Source organism: Trachemys scripta, chromosome 24 (genome assembly GCF_013100865.1).
Source record: "Trachemys scripta elegans isolate TJP31775 chromosome 24, CAS_Tse_1.0, whole genome shotgun sequence".
Taxonomy (NCBI): domain Eukaryota; kingdom Metazoa; phylum Chordata; order Testudines; family Emydidae; genus Trachemys; species Trachemys scripta.
Window position 1 is genome coordinate 12,221,550 of NC_048321.1, and position 17,570 is coordinate 12,239,119.

Consider the following 17,570-nt stretch of genomic DNA (forward strand, 5'->3'; position numbering starts at 1 on the left):
AGGGGGTGCTGTGCTGCAGGGGGGCGGGGGGGGGGTCTCTCCCCTGTGGCAGTCAGGGCTGACCCCAATGCCCCAGGGTGGCACTAGGGGGTGCTGTGCAGTAGGGGGCGAGATGCTGACACATCTGGCTGTTGTCAGAGTAGAGGAGTCACTGCAGCTGGAATTAACTGCGCCCAGAAGTGAATAGGTCCCAGAGCCTGGTAACGGTGCCGCTCCAGGGCCCAGCTGGCAACACTGGGTGCTGTGGAGATCTGCGGGGCTCTCCCCACCGCTTTAATTAACCCTGCTAGTGATCAAGTTCCGTGGTTACTGAAGCAGCCAGTCCCTGCCCCAGCTGAGATCAGGACCCCGTCGTGCCGGGCGCTGCCCAGACACAGCGAGAAACAGTCCCTGCCCCAGCTGGGATCAGGACCCCGTCGTGCCGGGTGCTGCCCAGACACAGCAAGACACAGACCCTGTCCCAGCTGAGATCAGGACCCCGTCATGCCGGGCGCTGCCCAGACACAGCGAGAGACAGTCCCTGCCCCAGCTGGGATCAGGACCCCGTCGTGCCGGGCGCTGCCCAGACACAGCGAGAGACAGTCCCTGCCCCAGCTGGGATCGGTTCTGTTGTGCTGGGCTCTGCCTAGACATGCAGGGAGAGACAGTCACTGCCCAGAGAGCTTCTAATCTAAGGCGGGAAGCCTGGTGCATGATGGGAGATGTAGTCCAGCGTATCCAGGAGAATGCGGTGCCTGAACTACAATTCCTATGGGGCACTGCAATTACATTTTCAAATAACACTATTTCAGGGTTTACCAACAAATTGGCATTTGGGGGGCAGCCCCCTTTCTGGGACTTGATTCTCCTTTAGTCGCTCGTACTTGAGCCACTCCCAAATTTATCCTTCCAAGCCAGGAAGGTGTGTTCCCCATTCTGCCGATGGGGGAAACTGAGGCACCGAGGTCTGATGGAGCACGTGGCAGGCCTGGGAATGGGGTCTTAGCCCAGCACCTTAGCCCCTTGAAAGGTACCACCCGAGTGGCTGCGCTAGGTCGCCGGTGGATGAGAGAGGTGCCGTGTCTCACTGGCTCTGCTGGGCTGGAGGAACAGGCCTGTCTGCCCAGTGGGCTGTCCTTGGGGGGGGAGTCTCCAGGGGCAGCGGTGGCCACACTTCGTAGCAGTTCCTGGGCTGTCCGGGCTGCGCAGGGAGGTCTGTGTGAGCGATCGTTACTCCCTCGGGGAAGGGATCTGTTGGCGGGAGGGCATTAGAGGGGTCTTTGTACTGCCCCCTAGTCCTTTGTGTCTGTGAAATAACTCGGCTGATTTCACCATGGCTTTTCGTCATTTTCAAGGCCGGGCGGGGCCATTCGACCATCTGGTCTGAGCTCCTGGGTAGCCCAGGCCAGGGAATATTGCCCAGGGCCCCCTGCACTGAGCCGCATATTCACCCAACTTCCCCCTGAAGTGCATGAGATCAGAATCTGGCTTTTATTATTAGGATTATTTCAAATAGGTTCTGTATATATCGCGTTCCCCGGTTTCTACCCCGCACCCATAGCCAGTCCTTACCAGCTGCAAGTTGATTGGAGTCGGCACCCTCTCGAGGGGAAAGGGCCCATGGCCAATTCCCTGCCTCACTGAGCCAGGCAGCCCCCCGGCTCTGGGGCCAGATGGGCGCTGAGGCACCATTCCCTGAGCCAGTCTGTTCCTGGAGCCGGTGCCCAGACGTGCGTCCCGTTTGGGGCCCTTTCGCGGGCTGACCTGCGGCGGGCAATGCATTTCATAGCGTGATACGCTTCACAAGGGCGTTAATCAGTGTGTAACGTCCCATCCCCCGCTTCGATCCTCTGCAGGGATACAACCAGGGGATCTAAAAGCGTAAACGCCTTCCGAGAGGCGCAGAGGAATTCACTGACTCAAACCGCTGTGCCTGATCTAGCACTAGGGAGTGACAGTCACTCATTTGCCAGGCTTACCAGGGCAAGAAATGTGGTTGTTACTTACTGGGAGCGGGGGGGAAACCCCAGGGTCACCAAGTCAGGAAAGACCCTACAAAAACAAAGCTTTAAATACAGCGTGTACAAATTGTGGGCCCATGGTAGCACTAGGCAGCCACGTTACCAAGCGCCTTCATCTGATCATCGTGGCCCTGTGTTGGAAAGGGGATGGGCGGTGCGGTGGTGTTTCATGGCTAGCAGGCACACCAGAAACTGACCGGGTGGAAAGGAAATTGACCGATGGTGGAAGCGGCTGTGTTAGTCTCCCTGAAGCCTGCGTCCTGCTCATCCAGGCGGGAGTGTCTCTGGGCAGTTGCATACCACACTGGCATCCAGATAGGGCGTGGGCATTATCTCTCCCGGCCAGCGGGGAGGATTAGATTTCAGCCCCTTCTAATACCGCCCGGCATGAAGCCCTGTTTCGGAACGCAGCTGTCTGAGTCTTCGTCTGCGGGAAAGCTGAGGCGAGTACGTGGCCACATGCATTGTAGCGAGAAGCTTCTGGGAAATATCTGGGTTGGATTTCAGGATCCTCTGTTTGTGTTTATGGTAGGACCGACAGGGGCTCTTGTCAGTCACTGCACAGACACACCGTGAGAGACGATCCCTGCGCCAGCTAACCACTAGACCCCACTCCCTTCCCAGAGCCGGGGATAGAACCCAGGAGTCCTGGTATCCAGGAGTCCAGTTCTGGATCCGTCTCCCCCAATCTCAGCTGGGGCAGGGAGTCAGCTAAAGCCAGGATTCAAACCCAGCTCCCATTCTAGTTCCTCGGACCTCAGATCATCATCTTCCTGCGCTCAACCTCTCTTGAGATGGTAGCAAGTGCTGGCAAAAGAGATCAGGCAAAACTGATCTGGCCAGAAATGCAGCTGCTTCTGGGGTGAGGCACTTCAGCAGCACACAGCACCGCTGCAGAGTGTGGGACAGGAAGACAAGGGGAATCCTGTAGTAGATTAAAATGTAAGGGGGGGAGGATGTGGGGGAACGAATAGCTCTTTCCAGTACTCCCTGTGTCCTTGGAGAGTGAGGGACTTCTCCAGCAGTGAACTGGGTGCAGGGAAAGAGGTTACAACATTGTCAACTGGGTCCTGGGTGGTGTTGGGTTTCTATGAAATCCAGTAGCTTGGTGGCATTGGTTGTCTGGTGTGTGTTACCCCCTGGCAGAGTTCTGCCCGGTCTTCACATACTGAGGGGCTGAGAGCCACATTGCATGGCAAACAGTCACAATGCGAATTACAGCCTCTTCTAGCAAGAGTACCTACGTGGGGGTTCTCATCCATCTGGCGTCCTCTTGGAGAGCAGGGAAAGGGAAGTGGAGTCTGGTGGGTTAGAGCAGGGGGGCTGGGAGCCAGGACTCCAGGGCTGTATCCTTGGCTCTGGGGGGGGAAGTGGGGGCTAGTAGTTAGAGCAGGGGGGACTGGGAGCCAGGACTCCTGGGTTCTATCCCCAGCTCTAGACACTAGCACACCGGCTGAAGCGGCTCATGCTGGGTGTTGTCTCCTTCTGTCTTCCAGCCACGAGAAAGGACAAGAAGTTGAAGAAGGAGTCGAGCTGCAGGAAGGTGAGGCGAGGCAGGGGGGCCCTGTAGCCGGCCAGGTGCTGCGTCGATGGGCGCGTGGAGCTCCTGCTTGGTCCTGTTAAACCAGCGGGGTGGGACTCGTGCAGCCTTGACGTCCTCCCCTGCTCTAGCCATTAGACCCCACGCCCCTCCCAGAGCTGGGGATAGAACCCCAGGAGTCCTGGCTCCCAGCCTCCCCCGCCCGGCTCTGACTCCATGGGTCAAGCTGCCTCCCCAGAGGCCTCCCCCCGTCCCCCCGGTGGGACCCGGTGAGTGACTGATCTCTCCTGGCTTCCAGGGGACGTCACGAACGCCGATGAGCAGACAGCAGTGGCTATTGCTAGTGTCCAGCAAGCAGCCTTCACAGACCACAATATCCAGTATCAGTTCCGCACAGAGAACAATGGAGGACAGGTGAGAGGTGCTAGGGGGTGCTGTGCTGCAGGGCGGGGGGCTCTCCCCTGGCAGTCAGGGCTGGCCCCAATGCCCCAGCGTGGCACTAGGGGGCGCTGTGCTGCAGGGAGCGGGGTTGGGGCTCCCCTGGCAGTCAGGGCTGGCCCGATGCCCCAGGGCGGCACTAGGGGGCGCTGTGCTGTCTATGGGTTCTGTTCACATTTCTGTATCCCAAATGATCTTTCCTCTCTCCCGCTCCTCCCAGGTGACATACAGAGTGGTCCAGGTGACAGACAGTCAGCTGGATGGACAGACGGATGCGACGGGAGCCGTCAGCGTGGTCTCGACAGCAGCCTTCGCCGGGGGCCAGCAGGCCGTCGCTCAGGTCGGGGACGGGCTGCGACTGGGTTCTCACCAACTTAGTAAAAGGGGCTGGGGAATGAACAGTAGCTGGCCCTTCTAGTGCCGTCTTCCTCCATAGGTCTGCAAGGGCTTTGCACAGGAGCCCAGTATCACCGGCCCCGTTGGAGAGATTGGGGAAACTGAGGCCCCGAACGGTGAGGTGACTGGCCATGGGGTCACCCAGCAGGCCGGTGGCAGGGCCAGAAATGGAGCTCTGGAGGCCTGAGACTCAGGCCAGTGGCCTCCTGCCGTGCTGCCCCTTTGGGGAAGCTCAGATGAGTTCTTCCCCACGGGCTTAGCAGAGAGCTAGCGTGGAGTTAATTACAGATCACACCGCAAGAGTGGACGGTATTCGGTGCATTGTGGGAGTGTCCACGGGCCCAGCTGGGCTCAGGACCCTGTCGTGCCGGGCGCTGCCCAGACGCAGCAAGAGACAGGCCCTGCCCCAGCTGAGATCAGGGCCCCGTTGTGCCAGGCGCTGCCGTGAAGAGTTCAGTCCCCATCTGAAAGATGCAGCAGACGTGGGAAGAACCCAGATGTCCTGTGTTCCCAGCCAGCACTTCCCCGCCATCCTTTCCCTGTCTCGGGGACCTGGAGGTGCTCTTGGGTTAGGACCCCCGCCCCCACACCCGGTGCCTCGTGGTTTATTTTTAGCCTGACGTTGCGGGGGCATCTTTATTCTCCGTGAATGTGCACTCGCTCGGATGTGGTCAGGGCCAGGCTGTCGCATGCGGCTGTGGCTGTTAGCTGCACCAGGCAGCTCGGGGCGCGGGCCCCAAAGAGCAAAACAAGGTGCCTTTCTAATGCAGCCAAATGCAGGCTCCGCTGTCTGGATTGTCAGCCGCTTGGGTCTTTGTACAGCGCCTGGCACCGGGGGGTTCTGGGCCAGCACTGGGGCTCATGATCGTCCTAGCCTTCGCCCCCATCTTAGGACTTATCTGCACAGGACAAGTGACCAGACCAGTTCCCTGGGAGGTTGTGGAGCGAAAGCCATTTGAGTCCAGAACAGTGTTTACACGGGACCCTCTTCTGGACTAGCTGTAGAGGTCTAATGCCCGCTCCAGCTGCGGAGACGGGCAGAGAGCAGACGGCCGGAGCCCCTCTGGTGTGGGTGGGAAGGGAGGGCTAGTCACTGCCTTGCTCCGTAGTGTCTCCAGCAGCCTCTCCTCTTGGGCAAACGTCCGCCCCGGCTCTGTGGCCAGCTTCTCCTTTTTAATCTGCCCTTCCCCAGGGCGCCCGGGCTCTGCCGCTGCACCCAATTGGCGTGGGTGGGATGGGGACGTGTCCCATCACAAGCCTGTAAAAGGCAGTCTGGCTTGTTGGGTAGAGCGCTGGATTGTTCCCAGCTTGGTGTGCCGGGAAACGGTGGCCAAATCGCGTCGCTCGGTGCTTCAGTTTCCCCATCTGCGACATGAGGATAACGGTGCTGGCCGCCTGCGGGAAGCGGTTCCACCCGGAGAGTTCGAGCGCTAGAGGAGAGCTCGGGGGTACAATGCTGGTTATTTGTTGTCTAACCATAAAATGGCCCTGTGTTTTGTTATGTTTTTTCGTGGAAAGCCTTAAAAAGTTGGGTCTTGGCCTATGTAAGCAACGACGTGTGTGACCCTCTAGCGAGCGTGACAAAGAACATGGGTCACGCTCACAGGCTGCGGGACTGGGCCCTGGTGAGCAGTCGCTCTGGGAAGGACCCAGGAGTCCTGGGGCACCAACGGCCCATGAGCTCCCCGGGCAATGCTGTGGCTAAGAGGGCGAGCGCGCCCCTCGGCTGGAGAAGCTGGTGAAGAGCGAGTGGGAGCCGGGAGGTGGAGTCCCCTCTGGATACAGCATGGCAGACGCCATGACTGGAGACTGCGCCCAGCTCTGGGGAGATGCACATCAAACAGGACGTCAGGAAATTGGGGAGGGGTCAGAGAAGAGCGACGGGGACGATCCGAGGGCTGGAAAACCTGCGGAAGGAGCTGGATCTGTGGAGTTTCTCCCAGAGGCGGCTCAGAGGGGACTGGATCCCGGTCGGTCAGCGTCTCCCTGGGGAGGAGATTTCGGGGAGCGGAGGGCTGGTTAGTTCAGCCGGGACAGGCAAAGCGGGAGCTGGCAGGTGAAGTCAGATTAATTCAGGCTGGAAATAAGTGGAAATAAGATATTTATAACCGGGAGAAAATTAACCCTTCGCATGACTGTCCCAAGGGACCTGATGGAATCTTTATCACCTGGATATCTTGAAATCTAGATCTCTTTCTAAAAGACCTTCGGCTTCAGTCCTTTGGGCCAGCCCTGACAGCCAGTGGAGAGCCCCCACCCTGTAGCACAGTGCCCCCAGCATCACGCTGGGGCATCGGGGCCAGCCCTGGCTGCCAGGGGAAAGCCCCCATTCCCGCCCCCTGCAGCACAGCGCCCCCTCCTGGCTTCCCCGCATCTCGCAGGCTGGATCTTATTGACCACACTGGGGCAGAAGAGGGTGACTGAGCCGTGGGTCTGGGCTTCAGGGCAGCGATCTCCAGCTGGTGGTGAGGTCAGGAGGAAATCTATCTCAGGGGCAGGCCGTTCCATCATTGACCACTAGGGGATGCCTTTGTCTGAAGCTGCTGGTTCTGGCCAGTGCTGGAGATAGGACACCAGGCTGCATGGGTTCCTTGGTCTGATCAGAGGGTGGGGAAGGATATCGGACTAGGCCCCATTCCCCTCTGAGAGCCGGGGATAGAACCCAGGAGTCCGGACTTGCTCCCCTCCCCCGCTCTAACCAGTGCCCTCTTCTCTTCCTCAGGCTGTGATCCAGAACCCGTTCAGCAATGGCGGGAGCCCGGCCGCAGACGCAGTCAGCGGGGAGGCCCGCTTCGCGTATTTCCCCGCCTCCACGGTGGGGGATGCCACGGCCGTGTCAGTTCAGACTACAGATCAGTCGCTGGCACAGGCTGGAGGTGAGAGCCCCCCCTCCGCCCCCACTTTCACCGGGGCTAGCAAGCCTTGAGTGGGGGACGGGAAGGGTCGCCGGGTCTGTTTGCTCCTAAGACTCAGGCCTTCTCTGCCCTGCAGCTGGGCGTGCGGCTGGATCATTCCTATTTCCGGGGAGGTAAAGTCACGCCTCGCCCGGTGGAGGTTTGGCCGCATCATCCACAAAGCATGCTGGGAGGATGGCTTGGTAGACCTGGAATATCTCAGCCCTGCTTTATATAAAGGGAAGGTCTAGAAAGGGTTAGCTGAAGTGGGAAGGCATTTTGGGAGACGGAGGGGGACAGGTGTGGGGCTTTCTGGAGACCCAGGCAGCATCGGTGCGTCAGTCGCACCCGGGAGCTCCCCCCTCTCCCAGCGACGGGCTCAGGCTCCTGGCAGACTCAGGCAGGTGTCAGTTTCGCTCACTCACACTTTGGAGCTCCCCCTCCCCCGAGGATCAGAAACTCCTTTTCATGAACACTGAGGTTGTGCCGCAGTCATGTGAGTCCAGGAACTCAATCCTGAGCACGCGGCTAGAGCGTCTCATCCTCAATCCTTAGTACGAATTGCGCCAGGTATTTGTAGTGGGGGATGGGGGCTGTATTCCCAGCTCTGCAAAGAACCACCCTGAAACAGGCTCGAGCCCCAACGATTTCCTCTTCCCCTTTAAACCCTCCACAGCCTGACACAGAGACGGTTGGGGTGACCCTGGTCTAGTGAGTCTCTGGGGAGCGGCAGAGAGGCAGCAAAGGATTGAATTTGGGCACCAGTGGCTCTTCCGGATTGATTTTTTCCACCTTGTTTAAATTACCAGCATCCCAGCAGAATAGCGTCATCGTCAGGCTGTTAATTCCCCCCTTGTTAATCCCTCGTCACGGCCGGTTCCGGGGTCTGATAACGAGACCCTGAGGCATCTAACCCACCTGCGGAGCCCACCTTCCCCTTCTGGGACCTAGAGGGCAGCTCAAGCCAAGCCATTCGTGTATTCATGGAACCCAGGAGTCCTGGCTCCCAGCCTCCCCGCTTCCTGCTCTAACCACTAGACCCCACTCCCCTCCGAGCGCTGGGGATAGAACCCAGGAGTCCTGGCTCCCAGCCTCCCCCCGCTCTAACCTACTAGACCCCACTCTCCTCCCAGTGCTGGGGATAGAACTCAGGAGTCCTGATTCCTCCCAGCCCCCTCCCCCAGCTCTAACCCACTAGACCCCCACTCCCCTTCTGGCTCCCAGGTGTCCAGTTCTGGGTCCGTCTCACCGCTCCCTCTGTCTCCCCAACAGGCCAGTTCTACGTGATGATGACCCCCCAAGATGTCTTGCAGACGGGGACGCAACGCACCATCGCTCCCCGCACCCACCCGTACTCCCCGTACGTAGCATGTGAAGTTGGGGTGGGGGGTGGGGGCCCCAAAAGCTCCCATCCGCCTGCAACTTGCCCAGCTTCAGCTGTGGGGAGGGGTCCCCCTGGGGCGGGGAGCTGGTTGCTGGGGGAGGGGTAGTGGATCGCTGATCGCCCAGCTCCCCTCCCTGTCCTGTCCACCTCTCTCAGCCCCTGGGATCCTGCCCAGTTTCCCCCTCCCCCAGCTGCTGCTCTAACCACCTCCCCCCAGCCTCCGGGGTTTCCCGACTCCTTGCTGGGTGCAGCCCTGTACCAGCACCCGCCGCCTGGGTGTGCCCAGCAGATCTTCCCCTTCTCCAAGCAGCACCTCGCCAGGAGCCGGCCGGCCACCGGCAAACCCTCCTGGGCCTGGCGTCCCCCATTAGAAACCCCTGCAGAGGAGCCAGACTGCGACCAGGGGGGTTGGGTCCCAGGCCTGAGTGTATGACTGGGGGCGGGCTCTCAGGAAGGGGGGCTTGGAAAGGAGCCTAGACACTCAGAGAGAGACCACTGCCCCCTGCTGGATGGAACCGGACTGTGCATGTGCGTGCTGCCCCCTACTGGATCTGCACGCCCTGAGTGAGTGTGGGGAGAGAGCGAAAGGTCAGTAGCTCAGGACGGCCTGGACTCAGCATGGGGGTTCGGTGTCAGGACAGAGATATAGATATATATATTTGCCCTCTTGTAACGCCCTCCTCTCTCTGGGTGCCACCCTAGGAAGATGGATGGGACGCGGACGCCCCGCGATGAGAGGCGGCGAGCCCAGCACAACGAAGGTGGGTGGCAGGTTGAGATCCCGCTGGTCTCGTGTCCCGTCTCCAGCCCCGTGGCCCCGTTTCACCCCACTGATCCTGGGGTTTCCCCCTCCCAAACACGGCCCTTTGTGCCCTTGAGATCCTCGATAGGCTGAATGTGTCTGGCCAGGCCTCCGTCATCCCCTGAAGCTACACACCCCCTCAGCCACGTGTGAGAAATGTCTCTTCTTTTTTTAATATAATCTCCAGGCCCTCCACAGGGCCCTGAGGTCTGATGTCTCGGCCATCCACTCTTAATACCCCTGTGAAGCTTGCCCTGGCAGTGCACTGGGTCTGGGAATCTCCATCCATCCTGGAAGTGCAAATGACGAGAGGGAACGTGAAACTGACCGGTGTGTGCTGATGGAGAAGAAAAGAAGGGGAAAATTCTCTCTGCGCAGATCATCTCAGGGCTGGGATATCGGGGTTCTGAAAGGCTCTTAGAGGGGCGCTCTCAACATGTATCTAACAAGGGGATCCAAGCCTGAACAACCATGACTGGGGTCAGCAGATTGTTTTCTATTAGAACGGGGTTTTGATGGAAAATCGAGTTTTCAGCGCAACGGAACTTACAGTGAAAATTTTCTTCCTGTGGAAAATTCTGATTTTTACACCAGAAATTGTTGAGAGTCTGAAAACTGCAGTGGTTTGGCCGAAAACTGAAATATTGAATATTTAGATTCTGAAATGTAGAGCTGGTCTGAAAACCGACTTCCCATCCAGCAAAAAATGTTGAGATGTTAAAATTTTCGTCCCCGGTCCAGCCAGAAAGCCAAAACATACATGTGTTTTGCCGTACAAATTTCTAAACTGCCGTTTGGGGGTCAATAGGGACCATTTTATGTTAAAAAATGTTTAAAAACAGAAAAAATTTCAAAAGGAACCATTTAAACTCTTCCATTGGAAAGATTTTTTTCTACATTTTTTTTTTAAACAATATTTTGTCCAAATCAGTACGATTTCACAAAACTTCTTAGAAAAAAGAACAGGAGTACTTGCGGCACCTTAGAGACTAACAAATTTATTTCAACATAAGCTTTCGTGGTCTCTAAGGTGCCACAAGTACTCCTGTTCTTTTTGCAGATACAGACTGACACGGCTGCTACTTTGAAACTTTTTAGGTTTGTTCAGAAACAAAGTATCCTGTCTTAGGTTGTCTTTTTTCTACCGGTTGTACTAAAATTCCACCACATGTCCTCATGCCTGCTGGTCAGACTACATCTCCCACGATGCACTGTGGTGCCTCAGGCATTTTTCTCACAGAGCTGATCTCCCTGGTGAGACTACATCTCCCATGATGCACCATGGCCGTGCAACTACCATTATACATCTGACCAAGAGGGTAGACTGTGGTGTATTATGGGAGATGTAGTCCAGCCAGGGAGATGGGTCTGTGGGGTGGTTTGGAGTAGAATGCACCCGGACTACAACTCCCAGAAGGCCCTGCAGCAGCTTTTCAAAATTTTGGCCAAAACCTCATTTTTTTTATTTTTTATTTTTTCATTATCAGGCCCCCTCTCCCATTTTCCAATCAGCTCCGGTCCTGCTGCAACCTGCCCTGTGGCTCGCCTGAGGCACCAGTTGGGGGCGCTGTGCATTAACCATGTGTGTTTCTCTTTCACCCCCCTAGTGGAGAGGAGGAGGCGGGACAAAATTAACAACTGGATTGTCCAGCTATCAAAAATCATTCCAGACTGCAACACTGACAACAGCAAGACGGGCGCGGTGAGGGGCAGAGTCTGGGCTGGGAGGGTACAGCATGGGGGATGATATGGGGGGAGGGCAGGGGGGCAGCTGAGACTGGAGTGGGGAGCTCCCTGCGTTGGGGGACAGTGACACACACACACACACTGACACACACACACACCCTCCCCCCCCCCAGGAACAAACACTGTGGGGCAGCTCCCACCAGGCCATGAGGAAACGAGGAAATGATGTTTTGAGTCTGCTCACCGGTTTGTTTATTTTAGGGGGACTCGGGATCCTTGTGGGTGTCCACGCCCTGGCTTGGTGGTGGTGTGGGGTAGCTTGGTGGGTGCTTGGGTTATTGTAGGGTCTCTTGGGGTCAGGTCTCTGTGCGTGGTTTGTTATTGTAGGGTCTCCTGGAAGCGCTGGGTCTCCACAGACACTGGGTTTGTTGTTGTGTAGGGTCTCTTGGAGGATGCCACACTCGCTGTTGCTGCGTGGGGCCAAGGTTGTGTGCTGATTTTTGTTTTTGTAGGGTCTCCCAGGAGTGCAGAGGGCGGGATGAAGGATTACAGCCTGCCCCTTCCCATCTGCACTGGGCTGTACTGGTGCCCGGGTGGAGATCATGGGAAAACTCACTGCGGTCATTATCAGCCAGGGTGGATTGGATTTAAATCAAATTGATTTAAATCACTACTCAGGAAGTCTTGATCTAATCACGGATTTCTACATAAAAGTGTGTTCTCGTTGGTTGTTATAACCTTAATACGTATCCTTCACATCTCCGAGAGATGTAAGTTTCGTTTTTAGAAGGCACACCCTATACATTTTAAAAGGTGATTTATTTTGAAAACTTTTCAGATGAGTTTTACAGCTATATCAGAAAATGAATGATTGTTCGGTTATTTCATTTACCAAAGTTAATTGAAGTAGATATTTATGAAGTCACTGGGAGGTGAACTATCTCCAATTCAACAGGTTAATCATTAATATTTGGAGGATTTTCTTGCCAGGCTGTATTAGGAGAACATCACCAGACAGACATTTAAACTGTTTTATTTCAGTATTTCTCATCTCTATTTATTTATTTATTTTAAAAACATTTTTGCTGTTAACAAGCATGTTACCTCTGGAGACACAAATCCACATTTTGAGAACTGCAAAGCTAAGCATCTCTGATGGTACCTTCTAGGCCAGGGGTCTCAAACTGCGTGTTTGAGACCCCTGTTCTAGACTGAGCACTGAGTCCCATTGGGTGGATAGAAAGATTAACCTAAATAATCTATACAGAAGCCCCCAGAACCCCATCAAATTGGGTCCCTAATCCATAAACTATTGGAACTCATTTATAAACCTTTTTTTAAATATTACACGAATATATTGTCTCATACTATAGAAGTAGAATTTATAATCCCTATTCCATGATGAGACATTATAGCTCAAAGATATATCTTAATTCAAACTAGCTTTAGATAGGTTTTATCTTCAAAAAGCATTTTATCAAAAAAATCCGATTTAAATAAAAAAATCAGATTTAAAAAAAAAAAATTTTTTTTTTTTTTTTTTTAAATCATTGACTTTGCTGATACCAGGGTGGATAAATCGGCTCAGCAAATCCATCTCCCCGCCAAGGGGCCCTGGTGCATGTGAGAGACCCTACAATAACAAACCGGTGCGTTTGGTGGCTCACTGCTTCCAAGAGACCCTACAATAACAAACCGGTGCGTTTGGTGGCCCGCTGCTTCCAAGAGACCCTACAATAACAAACCGGCACGTGGAAACGGGGTGATCACTAGGAGACCCTACAATAACACAGTTTCCCAGCGCTCCCACAAGACCTTAGAGTGAGACACTGGGGCCTGAGAGGACCCTACAATAACAAACGCAGGGTTCACAGAGCCCCCGGCCAGACCCTGCTGCTGTGTTTTGAAGTCAGGAGGCAACAGAGTGGGGAGCAAGCAGATAAAAACCTCACTGTGGGTCGTTCCTGGAGACCCCCGGGGCTCTCTGCCTTTGCTGTTGCTCTTGGCCAGGGGATGGCGGGTCCCCTTTGGCGGGGGGCTGATGTGTATGGGGGGGACATTTGATGGGAGGGATTTTGGGGGGCGGGGGTCAGTGGGGAGGTGTTCTAAAGATATGGGGGGTGATTGGAGGTGAGGGCGAAGTTCCATGGGGGCACAACTGGGGGGGGGGGTCCCGGCAGGTGGGGGGGGATTTGGTGGAGGGGGTCCTGGGAGGGGGCATTGAGGGTGGGGCAGGCGAGTGGGAAGGATGAATTCAGTGGGGAAGTGTTCCGAGGTTATGGGGGGTAGTTCAGGGGGACGTGACTGGGGGGATTCCAGGGGCGATTGGGAGTGTGAAGGGGGTGGGTGTTGGAGGGTGCTCCGGGGTCCTGGGGGGATTTCTCTGGGACCTGGGCCAGTTGCCAGTTGTGGGTTTTGGGGGTGATCTGATGGGGGGCACAACTGGGGTGGTGGGTTGGGGGTTCGGTGATTTGGGGCGAGGGGTTCCAATATATTTTGAGCTGAAGGATTCCCCTGTCCGTCCGTGCAGAGCAAAGGGGGTATCCTGTCCAAGGCCTGCGACTACATCCGGGAGCTGCGCCAGACCAACCAGCGCATGCAGGAGACCTTCAAGGAGGCCGAGCGGCTGCAGATGGACAACGAGCTGCTACGGCAACAGGTAGCCGGGGCGACGCCCACTCCCCCCCGTCTGTCCTTCCCCTTGTATCTCTTCCCCCCCCTCGCCCCCCTGTCCATTCCCCACATGTACCTTTCCATGCCAAAGCGTCCCAATATGCTGTTAACACACGGATCGCTGCAGCTGCTTCTGGGGTGGGGCAGAGGGGAACAGCCGCACATAATGCCACCCGGGCTGGATTGCCTCACGCTGAGATGCAGCCACCTCTGGGGCGAGGCAGCTGGGGAACCGCAGCACATAACGCCACATAAGAAGTTGTGCCACGTTCAGGGAGAATGTCAAACCCAGTTGCAGCTGGAGCAGAAAGTTTTAGCGTCAGCATGATGGGAGTTTGACCAGGAAACGAGTATTAACATCTCTGATACCGAGGAGAAGTCCTGGGATGTTTAATGCCTTGAGGCCCCTAGCACGGCATTAGGGAAGCCCTGACTGCCAGGGGAGAGCCCCCAGCACGCCCCCTGCAGCCCAGCGCCCCTTGGCACCACATTGGGGCAGCCCTGACTGCCCAGGGAGAGCGCCCCCAGCTCCGAGGTCTCACTCGTTCGTTTCCCTCTCTCCTGCACAGATCGAGGAGCTGAAGAACGAGAACGCCCTCCTCCGAGCACAGCTCCAGCAGCACGGCATCGAAACCGTGGGCGACACGCCGGGGCAGTAACCGCTTCTTCACCACCACCACGTCCTCCTCCTCCTCCTCGTTGTCACCGGATCTCCGCCCTTCCCCCGCCTCCTTCCATCCCTTCTGCCCTCTGTCTGGTGCAGAGACCTCCCCGTGTTAACGCCGCGTGGCCAAACTCGACTTGGGGGGGCGCTGGGGTGGCAGCCACACGGCCGGCCCCCACTTTGCCTGCCCCCTCCTCTGAGCGCCACCGGCCACTGTCCCCCGCCCCATCTGCCCCCTCCCCCCCACGTAGGAAATATTAAGATTAAAGCAAACAAACTGCGTTTTTTTTATAGTAGGTTTTTAACAGAGGATAGCAGCCCTCCCCCAGCCCAGCCATGGGTTCGAATCCTCCCCCTTCCGGCTTAAAGTTGTAGCATCACAGTGGCACTTCCCCGTCTGATCCTACCGTTCAAGCCGCTGCCCGTGTCTCTCTCAGGCAGGTAGCTACATGGCTGAAGTCAGCGTTTGGGGGGGGGGGGGGTTCTGTGGCTGCCCCCCCATTTTGGACACTCAGTGGCGTTTATTTTTCCTCTGCCGGCAGCAAACCTCTGAAAAATCACACCCCTTTGAAAATGTAGCAACTCAGGGGGCAGGAATGGGGCCATCCCAGATCACTAGCCCAGTTCGGCAAGTTCTAGCCAGCCGATGTGGCTCTGATTCCATCGAATCCCCTTGCGTCTCACCAGCTGGGCAATTCAGTTATAACCCATGTGGCCACCGGACCTTCCAAAGGTGGCTAGCGAGTTGGTAGGTCTTATTTTATTTTTTTCCCTGACTGTCAAATCACAGCTACCTTTTCCAAGAGGTCTGATTTCCAGGGGGGGCTTTCCGAAAACCCTCTCATGGCATCTCCTGTCAGGCAGCCGGAAAAAGTAGAGACCCCCAACATCGCTAGCCAGTTCTCTTCCTAAAACCGTGGCTGTCCCGTGTGTCCGCTCGTCTGATCTGTATCATATCTTGCTCCCGGAAAGTTTAATATTTACCAAGGTCGACTAAATGCTTGTTTTCTGTGGAGGGTTTTTTGCAAATATATACCTATATATATAATTTTTTTTAAAAAGAAAAACAACAATTCAGTGGTCGATCTCACAATATTTGGGTCAGAATCAGGAGATCTCTTCAGTTCCCTTTTCGTACGATCTTCAATTTGGCTTTATTTCTCTTCTCCAAGCACGATCTTTTTTTTGGCTTTTTGGTTATTTTTTTTTTTTTTTTTTAAATAAGCATGGCTCTAAAAAAAACAAATACGCAAAAACCAACAAAAAAAAATTGATAATAGCGAGCTTTTAGCTTTGGGGTTTTTTTTATATACCGGCAAAAAAATAAATAAATAAAAAGAAGATAAGCAAGACTTTCAGATGGAGTTGGAAATATTGGGTATCCTTTTTGTCCTGGTCCCCGCGGAACGCAAGAATGAATGAATCAAGGAAAGAAAAAAAAGGCGAATCAGATTTAAGGAAAAGAAAAGGAAAAAGAAGTGGATTGAGTTGAATTGCAGAGTTTGAATGCTGGAAAGTAGGAAATTAATTCTGTTTATATATAAAAGAGGAAAAAACTGCACAGACATAATATTGTATCAGGTGATTTCCTTGTGGTTTTACGGTGTGGGGAGGTGACGGGATGGGGGTTGAGTTGGGTGGACCCAGTTCTGAGAGGGGTGGGGGCAGATGTGCAGAAGGATGGTGGGGGGTGTCTGGCTGGAGGGGGGGTGTCGGTGGAGGTGTATGAAGGGGGGACAGTGGGCGGGCAGGCGGAAGGATGGAGGGGTTGGGGTGTGTGCCCACGGCTGGAGAAAATGGCTCTCAGATCTGGGTGCGCACCACTGTCCCCTCCTGGGAGGAATCGGACCTGCCTCTGTTGAGGGTTGTCGGGGGTTTGTGTGTTGTCGCCCGCTGTGCGGCGTGTTAAGGCTCAAGAAGTGCACGCGGTGTGTGTGTGTAGGGGGACAGACTGCTGCCCCCTGCTGGAGGGTGTGAGACTTGGCGCTGGGTCTGTCTCACTGCCCCCCTCGCTGGGTGTAGTGCCTCGGGTGCATGCGGGACCCCTGCGGGATTGTCCCTGTCCTGCTGCACCTCCCCCGCCTCGTCAAGTTCTCTCTAGGAGATCTGTTGGGACAAGCAGAGAGAACCTCTAAGATCCCCCTGGTGCATCCCCCCCTCTGTGCTACCTGGGGAAAGGGGGTCCCCCAGATCTCACCCCCGTCCCCTTCTGATCCGGAGCTGTGTGGAGTTCACCCAACACACGCTGGGAAGTGCCCAATCAGCCCCCACTTCTCCCTCACTAAGATTTTCTCCCTCCGCAGTGCGCTGGCTCAGGACTGTTTGCGAGGGGGCTGTTGGCAGAGCTTGCGGGATTCGCGGGTTTCCTTTCAGAGCTGCAGCTTCTGGGCCCCGCTTCCTTAGCTCGGAGATCGGCGCCAGCCGGTCCCGTCACAAGGGTGAGGCAGAGAGAGGCCCCAGCGAGCCCGCCTGGAAATGCGCTTTCCATCCCGAGACCGTGGTTTAGATTTTGAACATTTTTCCCATCTGGAATTGGGACCAAAAAAGTCAAAATCTGAAATTTTCACCGAGCGGAAATGGGAAGACGCTTCCGAGCGGGTCGATGGGGACGTCTTGCTTCGGTCGTTTGGACGCGTTTTGTTTCTAGTTTGATGGAAACAATTATTTTTACTGTCAGTTACTTCAAAATTGTGAAACACAGTGTCATTTTGACCCGAGGAACGGAACGTCTTTGGTTTTAGAAAACGCCGTGCCGACAACTTTGCAACTTCTCTTTAACCGAGAAATTCATCGAAACAGATTCTTTCCCGCAAACACTTTTGGTTTCAAACTGGCATTTTCTGACCCAAGAAACCATTTCGTTCAAAAAAATAAATAAACCCCCAGATCTACGGCGGGTTACATCCACCTAGTGCTGGGAGAGTCAATCGGCGGATTGCGGGCCAAACCTGGATCGCCAGGCTCTTTTGAACAGACCCCGAAATCTGTGTATTTACTTATTGTGATTAATTTTTTATTGTTGTCTCTGGAGTCTGGGCCTTGGCACACAACAATTGACTACCCCGATCCAGGAGGTGGCACGGCAAAGATTGG

The 17,570-nt window shown here is 55.4% G+C and overlaps 1 protein-coding gene across 2 annotated transcripts in view; it reads left to right on the top strand.

Moving 5' to 3' along the window:
- Positions 1 to 16,044, top strand: part of USF2 (upstream transcription factor 2, c-fos interacting) — a 19,244-nt gene extending 3,200 nt beyond the window's left edge. Inside the window, exons 1-10 of one of the 2 annotated variants that reach the window (XM_034756405.1) lie at positions 1,193 to 2,443; positions 3,497 to 3,543; positions 3,839 to 3,954; positions 4,199 to 4,318; positions 7,097 to 7,250; positions 8,541 to 8,628; positions 9,355 to 9,413; positions 11,062 to 11,156; positions 13,671 to 13,799; positions 14,383 to 16,044. In XM_034756405.1, coding sequence (XP_034612296.1) covers positions 2,220 to 2,443; positions 3,497 to 3,543; positions 3,839 to 3,954; positions 4,199 to 4,318; positions 7,097 to 7,250; positions 8,541 to 8,628; positions 9,355 to 9,413; positions 11,062 to 11,156; positions 13,671 to 13,799; positions 14,383 to 14,472 — 1,122 coding nt within the window. In that variant the 5' untranslated portion in view covers positions 1,193 to 2,219 and the 3' untranslated portion in view covers positions 14,473 to 16,044. Of the gene's footprint in view, positions 1 to 1,192; positions 2,444 to 3,496; positions 3,544 to 3,838; positions 3,955 to 4,198; positions 4,319 to 7,096; positions 7,251 to 8,540; positions 8,629 to 9,354; positions 9,414 to 11,061; positions 11,157 to 13,670; positions 13,800 to 14,382 lie in introns of those variants that run through there. The other variant, XM_034756406.1, reaches the window with a different exon arrangement.
- The last annotated feature ends 1,526 nt before the right edge of the window (positions 16,045 to 17,570 follow it).